Source organism: Plasmodium gallinaceum, assembly GCF_900005855.1.
Source record: "Plasmodium gallinaceum strain 8A genome assembly, contig: PGAL8A_v1_32, whole genome shotgun sequence".
Classification (NCBI taxonomy): Eukaryota; Apicomplexa; class Aconoidasida; order Haemosporida; family Plasmodiidae; genus Plasmodium; species Plasmodium gallinaceum.
The window spans coordinates 230,229-241,526 of NW_021628338.1; the positions used below are offsets into that span (position 1 = coordinate 230,229).

The 11,298-nt window shown below is 17.7% G+C and overlaps 3 protein-coding genes across 3 annotated transcripts; 2 read left to right on the top strand and 1 right to left on the bottom strand.

Annotated features, from left to right (window-relative positions):
* Positions 1-181: 181 nt before the first annotated feature.
* PGAL8A_00043100 (conserved Plasmodium protein, unknown function) lies at positions 182-5,143 on the top strand (the record flags this gene model as incomplete). Its single annotated transcript, XM_028674446.1, has 1 exon — positions 182-5,143. The coding sequence occupies one exon, from the start codon at positions 182-184 to the stop codon at positions 5,141-5,143; it is 4,962 nt and encodes a 1,653-aa protein (XP_028530797.1).
* A 476-nt stretch (positions 5,144-5,619) lies between these two features.
* On the top strand, positions 5,620-6,153 carry PGAL8A_00043200 (conserved Plasmodium protein, unknown function; the record flags this gene model as incomplete). The annotated part of the gene is made up of 1 exon (XM_028674447.1): positions 5,620-6,153. One exon carries the CDS (start codon positions 5,620-5,622, stop codon positions 6,151-6,153), a length of 534 nt encoding a protein of 177 aa, XP_028530798.1.
* A 673-nt stretch (positions 6,154-6,826) lies between these two features.
* PGAL8A_00043300 (conserved Plasmodium protein, unknown function) lies at positions 6,827-10,759 on the bottom strand (the record flags this gene model as incomplete). The annotated part of the gene is made up of 1 exon (XM_028674448.1): positions 6,827-10,759. The coding sequence occupies one exon, from the start codon at positions 10,757-10,759 to the stop codon at positions 6,827-6,829; it is 3,933 nt and encodes a 1,310-aa protein (XP_028530799.1).
* Between the last annotated feature and the right edge of the window lie 539 nt (positions 10,760-11,298).

Sequence of the window (11,298 nt, forward strand, 5' to 3'; positions counted from 1 at the left end):
TTATTTTTTTTTTTTTTTATTATTTTTTTTTTTTTTTTTTTTGTTTTTTGTTTTTTGTTTTTTGTTTTATTTTATTTTATTATTTTTTTTTTTTTTTTGAAATATGTATATATAATTAAGTATTATAATATTATTTCATATAAGAATTAATATGGATAATAGGTAAAATTTAGTATAAAAAATGGAAAATAAAGAAATGAGAAATGATAAAATTTTAATTTTTGACACAAATAGTAGCATAAACCATCTGACAGGTGATGAATTTTATTTTTATTCTAATGATGATGCAATTATATATAAAAAGAATAATTCATACAAGTTACACAAGGAAACAAATGTTAACAATAATTCAAATACCACAGAAAAAAATACTAAAAATACAAAAAAAATAAATGAACATAATGAAAAGGAATATAATAAAAAGAAAATAAGTAACTTAAATAAAGGTAATGATATAATAATAAATTGTTACTTTTCCGAATATATTAATAAACAACATATTTTTGAAGAAAGAGAAAAATTTGTATTTGAGAATGAATTTAATAAAATTAGTGATATATATAATACGGAAGAAATTATGAAAATTATAAATAACTTAAATTCAATAAGAAAAGAAATAGAAACAGTAATTTATAAGAAATTAGAAAGAAAATATAAAAATTTTCTTGTTAGCACAATTAAGATTAAAACTATAGAGAATTACATTACTAATATTAAAAACTTACTATCTGAAAATATGAATGAATTAAAAATTATGCAAAAAAATAAATACAAAGAAAGCTTAAATATCATACATCTTTTTAAAAAAAAAAAAAAATCAAAAAAAATTAATTTAGTTATTTTGGTTTTATATTTTATTTACATTTATGATAAATTAATTTTTAAAAATATTTTAAAAAGAGATTATGAATACGCATCTGTAATATTTTATGAGTTATTGAACTTTCTAAATGAAAACATAACTCTGTTAAACAATATCAATTGTATACATAATTTAAAAGAAAAGATGTTTTCAACATATTTTAATAGATTAAAACAAAATAATCAAACAAATTTCGTTGATTTCTTATTTTCTAATAGTTCTAAAAGAAATTTAGAAACTCAATTAGAAAAATCAGTAAAAATTTATTACCTTCTTTTTAAATCAAAAAGTTACAACTTTATTGATAATTTTTTAGCTTATGTTTATCAATGTTTTCAGAAAATATCAAAACAAATCATTTTTTCATTTATAATTGTTAACAAAAAAAAAGTGAAGGAAAAAAAGAAAATTAATAATGATAAGGATGAAATTTTGTTTTTTTATGAAAATGATTTAAATATTAATGAAAATATTGAGCACGAAGAAAATATAAGAAATGAAAAAGATAAAAAAAATTCTGACAATTTCACAAAAATTAAAAAAAAAATTAATAATTCATTAAATGAAAAATTACAAAAGGAAAATGTAAATAAGAAAAATTTAAGTTCAAATAAACATTTTACAGAAAAAATTCCTAATTCTGAAAATGTTAATATGACATATACACCTTCAAATTTTGAGAATATTTTTTTTTCAATAAATGATAATATAAATGAATCTCCCATTGCTATTAACGAAAATTCAGACTATAATATAAGTAGAGAAGAAGAAAAAGGTGCTAAAGTAAGTATTAATAAAAAAAATGAGAAGTTCGAAGATGAAATAAATAATCTTCAGGAAGACAATTTTTTATTTATACCTTTAAATGAACTAGTTCAAAAACTTAAAGAAAAAGATGGTATGATCTCTCTTATTAAAATATATGAAATTGTATTTGATATTTTAAATAAATATGATTTCATTATAATTTATTTATTAAAATGTCATAAAAACATGAAGTCAGACTATGTTTTACTAGAAAAAACAAATGACTCTTTTATATCTAAAGAAAAAATAGAACATAGTTTAAATGTTGATAATAATAAATCATCTATTTATCACAGTAAAAATGATCAAAATGATATATATTTTAATGAAAATACATATAAAAACCATAATAATATATGTGATATAAATATAGAAAATAGAAAGTCTTCCGATGAAAATATGGCAGAGAAAAACTTATATAATAGCTTTAGTTTTTATGATATTTATTTTTTTTGTAGAAATAAAAATTCACATTCAATTGATTCAAAATTTTATGAAGCTAAAGACTATGACAATTCATCCATAACGAAATTTTTTTTGAAAAACATTAATATAGAAAATTGTAGCTTCTCAGAAAACTGTTTAAAAATAAAAGAAGAAATAGAAAATTATTTAAAGGATAAAAGTATGGAGTATAATCATAGCATCGAGTACCTAAATTTCGCATTAGAAAATGTAGATAAATTGTTAAACGCAAAAGATAAATTTTTAAAAAATATAGAAAAAGTAATCAAAATAATTATCGAAAATATTCAATTTCATGATTTTAATTTTAATTACATATTTGGATTTATTGTTATAACTATTATATTTTGCTGTAATTCTTTTCTCTTTAAATTTAATTGTTCAAATTATCAAATTTATAATTTAAACAAAACAAAATATTATTATACCAAAGAAAAATATGAAGTTTTCGAAAAAAAAGAACTAAGTGAAGAATATGTAAATGAAGAAAATGATAAAATTTTCAATGTTTACAAAAGAGAAGAAATAAAAAAATGTGAAGAAAATACAGATTCTTTTCAAGAAAAAAATGACAAAAAATTTACATCATTCTCAAATTCAAAATATAAAGAAAAAACAACAAAAATATGTAGAAAAAACTTTATCTTAAATAATGATATAAAAAGCGAAAACATAAATACAACTATTATTAATAATCAATTAAATAAAAAAGAAAATGAAAAAAATAAAAGTTCTGTGTCAAATGTAGGAAAAAAAGGTGAAGAGTGTAACAATGATGAATTTATAAGAATTAATAACTTTAAAAATGAAAAATTATTTTTAAGTGAAATTAAGAATAATATTATATTTGAAGAAATGGAAAAAAAAATTAAAAATTATCTTTCCAAATATTTTTGTATAAACATTAAAAAATTAAATGATGTAATAAATAAGGATAATTGGACACGTATACCAATAAATATAAATCATCATATATTTAACAAAAAAATTAATTTTTTTAGTGTTATTTCTTTTTATAAAAAAACTTTCAGTGACTTTTTAAATAAACCTTTTTCAGAAAACCCTTTGAAGAACTTTAATTTTAAAAAACTAGAAGAGGAATTATGTTCTGACAATAATTTAAATGAACACATAAATGACAACATAAATAGTCAGTCATATGTAAAATTAGTTGATGGATTAAGTAATGTTAATTTAGATAGTATAAATGAAATAGAAAATTTATATAATGATTATGATGATAAAAAATATGAGGAATTAAAAATTAATAAAGAAAAAATTGAATTAAATAATTTTGAAATTGTTAACTTTGATATTATTTTATCAAATTCAGCCAATGTATTAGCATCAATATTGCAAAATTATTTTATTTTGAAAGAATTATTATATAATTTAAAAGAAGAAATAAATGAATATATATTTAAATTAATTGATTTTTATCTATATATAATATGCTTCTTCTTCATGAAAAAAGAAAACATAGAAGAGCTCATAATTGATATAAAAAAATATAGTGAAAGATTAGGAATAAACAACATTTATTTTATCTTAAAAAAACAGGAAAAATACAATGAATTATATAATTTTTTAATCTCTCATAATGAAGAAATTAAAAGAAATTTCCATAAGTATAATTTCTTGGGTTTTAATAAAAATGAATCCAAATTTTCTCAAGCAAAATATGACTTAATAAAATTTAATAATATTACTGATAATAACTCTCAATTCTTTTATTTAAATAATTTTCGCAAAATATACAGTTCTACTTCTCTTTACGCACTTTCAGAAAAAATTATTTCCCTTGAATCTTCATTTTGCTTAATATGTAAATTAAAAGAAGAAATAATTGAACAAAAAAATAATCTAAAAAAAAAAGAATATGAAGAAATTTATAATGATAATAAGAATGATAATATAAAATCAAAAAATACAATTATTGAACATTTAAAAGAAGATAATACGAAGAAAAAAGATGAAAAAGATGTCTTTTTAAATTTTTTAGATAAGAAATTGGCTATTATTGACGAACTTAGAATTTTAATATACTGTGATTCTCTGTATGACATTATTGAAAGTAGTAATTATATAAATGAAATATTAAAGATAATTAATGAAACTTTTAATGAAGAAAATAAAAATAAAACTGGAATAGATGACTTAAACACAAAAAAAAAGGATTTAAAAAAAAAATTAAGTCAATATATGAATTTATATTTAAATATATTAAATGATACTAAAAGGAAATTAATGTTTTGTTGTGAAGGAATTTTATCAATAGTTATACATTATATCTTATGGAATTTAATAAATTATATTTTTAACTTAAATAATATTGAAATTGTGCATAAAATAAAAAGTGAATTCATGCCTATCATAAGTAAAAATAATGAACATAACAAATTAACAACAAATGAAGCCAATGATAATAAAAATTCTTCCTGTATCACTAAAAAAAAAAATCCTCAAGAGGAATTACAAAAAAATAGTACTATTCTTCAGAATAAATGTAATAAAAAGAATTCAAAAGTTAAAGTAATAAATATTGCAAATGAAAATGATGATTACAATGAAGAAGACAAAGGATATTTATTGTCTATTTTGAAATCATATTTTTATAAAATTTCCAATATTATTAATCTAAATATAAAAAATTTAGAAAAGGAAATAGAACAGAACATAAATAACAATATTAAAATGAAAAATACCATTTATACTAATTTTTATAAAGATTTAAAAAATCCTAATAGCAAATATTACAAACACTATTACATTTTTTTATCCAAAGAGGTCAATTATTTTGAGCAATATTTAGATTTACATTTTTATAACGTAGAAAATGTTGAAAATTTAATAAAAAATTATAATTCTGATTTTTACCAGTATAAACATATATATTCCATTATTTTAAAATATCATAATTTTAAGAAGCTACCGGAAAGTTATTTAGCTCATTTTGAAAAAGATATCTTAAAAAAAATTCAAAATAAAATAAAATCTCGTAATATGTAGAAAAATAAATATACATATATTTTTAAAATAATTTTTTTTTTTTTTTTTTTTTCAGTGTTTATTACCATTTATTTTGAAAATATTTTGTACTTAATAAATAATTAACACATTTATATTTTATTTTATTTTATTTTTTTTTTTTTTTTATATAATTATAGATACATATTTTTTTCTACGATATATTTTTTTTTTTTAAAGAAATTTTTTTTATATATATTCATATTTTATTTTTTTAAAGTATCAAATTTTTTCTACTAATTTAAGGTATTTACATAAAAAAGAAAAATTTTAACTCAATAAATATTTTACTTTTTTTTAATCCAAAACTAAGTAAAAAAAAAAAAAAAAAAAAAATTTAATATAAATAATTAAAAGATATATAAAAATAAAGTAAAAAATAAAAGAGTAAAAAATTTTCAAATTATAAGAAAATATAAGTCAATTATAAATATTTATGTTTATATTTTTTATTTAACATGAATATTTATAAACTTGAAAATGATAATCCAGTGCTATATAATTCAAACGATAATGAAAGTAAAGAAACAATAAATGAATCAATAATAAAAGAAAATTTGTATAATACAACTGATTTATGTGATTTATATTATGAAGAAGATAAAATAAATGAAGATGAAATTTTTGATTTGCTGCGTGATATAAAAGACCCTGAATATTCATATACATTGGAAAATTTAAAAATAATTGAGAAAAAAAATATCCATATAAATCATGAAGAAAAAAATATTACTATTTATTTTACACCAACAATACCTAACTGCTCTTTAGCTACACTTATTGGTTTAATGATTAGCATCAAATTACAATTTTCTTTATCAAATAATTTCAAAACAAATATTTATATATATCCAGGATCCCATAATTCAGAACATTCAATAAATAAACAGTTAAATGACAAAGAAAGAATAGCAGCTGCGATTGAAAATTCTCACTTATTTAATGTTATAAAAAATAGTATTACTTATAATTACCCAGTTATTAATTTTTGAGAATATATATATTAAAAAAAAAATAAAGGAAAATTATGAAACTTCCTATTTTATTTTTTCATTTTCATAAAGATAATAATATTAATAATTTTTTTTTTTTTTTATAAAAAATATATAAGTTATGCTTTCATTTTATTTTTTCAAATTTTTAATTTTTATGTACTTTTTTTTTTTTTTTTTTTTTCGTGTCATTTATTTTGTTTCTTTTTTGCATAATTTTTAAAATAAAATATTTACATGAATATTTATAAAAGTAAATATTATTAAATTTTAACATATAAAAAGACAAAAAAAAATATATATATATATATATATATATAACATTTTATAATGCATTCAGGAATGAGTAGAAAAAGCATAATAATAAATAGCAAATATTTGTTAATAATTTAAAAAAGAATACTGTATATATATATATATATTAAAACCACAAAAATATTACAAAATGTTAAAACTATATATTTAAAAACTAAAACTTTATAGAAATGAAAGTGTATACATTTGTAAATGACGGGAAATCAAAAATAGCATCAAATTAAAAAAATAATAACATAAAATATAAAAAATAAAGCATAATAAAACAAATAGAATCATGGAAAATAATTTAATATTAATAAAAATATAAAATAAAATTCATAAAATTAAAAAAAAAAAAAGAAAAAAAAATTTAGTATTAAATAGAAAAATTTATTATATTTTTGTAATATAGATAATACGTAAGAGAATTAGTTAGTAATTGTACACAATTAGAATTATCTTTAATTTGTAATTTGTTAAACTCATCTTTTTTTCTTTCTAATTTTTTGTTTAAATAATTGTCTAAGTTTTCTTTTATTTTGGAAATTTTTTGATTAATTTTTTCTTTTTTCTTCTTTTTTATTCTTTTTTGAAAATTACAATTCAATATATTTTCATTTTTAATTTCATGAAAATATTCATAAAAGAAATATCTTGGGCTATTTTTATAATAACCCGTATATAATATGGGAAACAAGGAAGAAGGATGTATTAAATTTTTGATACAAACTTTATTTTTTATAAATAAATTTAAATAAATGATGATATATTTCCATATATTATCATCTATGTTCTTATGTTTTGGTTGAACATTTTCTATTCTATCAAATTCATTGTCTTCTTCAATTACTTCAATATTTGAATCTATTAACTCAAAGTCAGATATAAAAAAACTCCAATTATTTAAATACTTATTTTTTAATATTAATAAATATCCTCCTATATTAGATAAAGTTACTAACATGTCATAGCACTTTATCCACTTTACTTCTTTAAAACCTTTATATGCAGATATATTTATTTTAACTGCATTTTGTATATCCATATGCTTTAAATTATAAATATATAATGTATATATTCCTGATCTTAATGTTATAACTAATAAATATGATTGATAAATATCCTCACTAAAATAGCATAATTCATTTATTTCTTTCTGAATTGGGTTATGAATAGTGTAATATAAAAAAATGTGATCAATATAACTGTATGTGTAAATTTTCCTTTTTTTAGCTTTATCAGATATTATATGTAACTCTTTTTCATCTATATATTTTACATGGTTTTTATTCATTTTCATTATAATATCATCATTGCACATTTCCTTTGAATTTCTTTCATCCAAGAAAAAAGATTCCTCATTTGTTATCCCTAAATTATAACAAAAATTATATTTATAATTAATTCTAAACAAAAAAACTTTCTCTAATGCTCTAACGCATAAAATATTTCCTTTTTCTCTTATAATAATTTCTAATGGTGTAGATATTCCCAAATATACTTTAAATAAAAATTTTAATTTTATATTTTTGTTATAAATATTTTTTTCTATGGTTTTAAAAAAAATACTATGTACATTATATATTTCATTTGTTATATCTTCTATTTGTTTATATATACAGTTTTTTCTTAAAAAATTTATTATTTTTTTTTTATTTTCTCCAATAGGAACATTGTTTTTTATATAATACATTTCAAATGCAAATATGTAAGAATGAGTTCCTACAAACATATAGAACTTATTTTTATCTACATTCATATATTTATTCAATTTCTTAAAAGTAGTTATATTTTTTAACAAATCCTCTGGGAATGTAAAGTAATTGCTTTTTTCTTTTTCTGAGTAATCGAATACATAGTAACCATTTTCTTGCTTAAAAATACTATTTTTTTCTTCAATATTTTTTTTATTTATAGATATTTTTTTCAAAAGATCATCTAAATTATCATAAATATTTAATGTAGTTGGTAGTTCTTTAACCCTTCTCTTGAACTTTTTTTTATAAAGACATACAGGAAAATGCGTATTTAGTAACTTTTTCGTATATTTTCGATCATTTTCATAATTTTTATAATATTTATTCAAATGAATAAATTCTTCATTTTTCCTATTAGTATTTTCAATATTTTGTTCATCCTTATTTTGACTATTTTGTTCATCTTTATTTTGACTATTTTGTTCATCTTTATTTTGACTATTTTGTTCATCTTTATTTTGACTATTTTGTTCATCCTTATTTTGACTATTTTGTTCATCCTTATTTTGACTATTTTGTTCATCCTTATTTTGACTATTTTGTTCATCCTTATTTTGACTATTTTGTTCAATATTACTTTTACTATTTAACTCAACATTGTCTTTATTACATATTTTATTTTTTTTTTCTTTATATGTTTCTTCGCACTTTTCTTCCTTTTCTACATAAATATTATTTATTTGGTTACTCATTTTTTTATCATTTATCTCATCATTCTTTTCATAATTCTCTTTTTTAATGTTTTCAATAGATTTTTCTTGTATTACTTTCTCTATTTCTTCTATATTTGATTGATTATCAATTACATTTTCTCCAATGCTCAAAAAATAATTTTTATTTAGATAATTGCTATCATTATCTAAAAGGCTTATGTTTTCATTAAGCGAGTTGTTTGAATTATTCACATGAGAAATATTAATACTTTCACAATGTTTTTGATTCATATAACTTTTATTAATGGATGAATTCTTTGAAAATTCTCTAGGATTTTTTTTTTTAATTTTATTTTTGTTCTTTAAATAAAATATATCTTTTTTTGTATTAAAAGATTTTTCTTTTACATTATCCTGAAATGTAGAGCTCATCTGTTCAATAGTTATTAAAGGAAAGGTATGATTTATATCAACAACATAATCATTCATATATTCTTTATTTAAATCAATTAACTTATCTTTTTCTTTTTTTATATAAATTCTTGAAATATATGGAATTTGTTCCTTTACACATATAATTAAATCTATTATATACATACTCTTTTTTTTTTTTCCATTATTATCTATATATTTTTTTTTTTTTAAATTTATGAATTTCACTTCACATATTTCAAAATTTCTGTTCCTCTTGAAATCCAAGCTCATATACAAATTATAATAACTTTTAAAAAGGTCTAAATGTCCCATAAGTTTTCTACAATTTTTTTCTCCACTCTTAATCTCTCCGTGAACTTTACTAAATTCAAGATTTTCATCAGTTTTATTTACTCCTTCTTCTGTGTTATTAACTAATTTTATATCGTTATTTAATTTATTATTTATATCTTCAGGTTTTTTATCTTCATTTTTCTTATATAAAAAGTAAAAATATTCTGAAAAAAAACAAGGAAAAAACAAATAATCTGAAATGATAGTTTCAATTCCAACACATAAGAACATTAAATCAATATAAATTATTCTAGTAATAGGTGACTCAAAAATTTGATATATATTTAAATATCTTTTTGATACACATAAAATATACTTATCACTTTTTATAAATTGTACTTTTCTAATATATTTATTTTCATCTAAAAAATTATCTTCAACATACTTTTTATTGTTAACTTCATTATTTTTATTTTTGGTATTATTAGTATTGTCTAAATTTTTATTTACATTTTTTTGAGAATATTTTGAGCGTTTTTTTACTCTTCTTAATTTGTTTCCTTTTGATAATGTATTTTTTCTTTTGCAATTTAATTTTATATTATGATCTTTAACAGATGAATTATTTTCTAACATCGAATTATGAAAAAATTCACTTACATTTTTGTCTAATATGTTATAATCTAAATTATTTTGTTCAACTAAATTTTCGTTTGTTTTATCATCTTCATAATTTTTATCCCCGATTAACTTTACACTATTTATATTTTCTGTTTTCAAATTATTAATAAGATTATTATCATTATCTCTAGGACCTGTTATATTATTGTCATTATTACTACTACTTATATTTTTCCTAACTTCATCATTTTTTTCAATAGAATCATTATCATTGTTATCCAAAGTATTATCAGTACATATATTACCATTTAGTTTATTATCAATATTATTGGAGATATGTTTTTTATATTTTTCTTCATTGTAATAACAATATTCCATTAACAACGTTCCTGTTAATATGTGAAAAAAGTAAAGATGGGTTTTTGAACAAACAACCAGCACGTTACCACAATGATTTACATCAAAACATAAAAATTCCTCATGTTCTAAATTCTCTAACTTGTAAAATATATCCTGTAAAATATTTTTTTTCACTTGCCTATTATAAAAATGACTTATACAAATATCCATTATAAATATGAAATCATTTTTATTTTTTAATTTAGAAAATTATTTAAAATAACCCTCTTTAATGTTTATATTCGTCTCTTAATATTTTAAAATACTTTTTAAGTAATTTTTTTTTTTTTTAGAGATTAAAATTTAGAAATTAAAGCAATATATTTTAATATTACATGCAAATTAGAACATTTAAAAAAAAAAAAAAAAAAAAGGTTTTAAAATTATTTTTACATATATGCCTTTAAATGTAAAGAAAACCAATTTATATAATCAAATATAATAGATAATTTAAAATTCAAAGAATCTATATTTCAAAAAATTATAAACTTTTTTTTTTTTTTTTTCTTTTTAAATTATTAAAATAAATTATTTTAAAAATTAATAATTTAAAAAATAAAAAATAATATTGTAAATACATAAATATATTTTACACTTTAATAAAAAATTCATACAACTTTATTTCGAATTACTTTATTACAATTTTATAGATCCTAATAAAAAAAAAAAAAAAAAAAAAAAAAAAAAAAAAAAAAAAAAAAATTTAATAA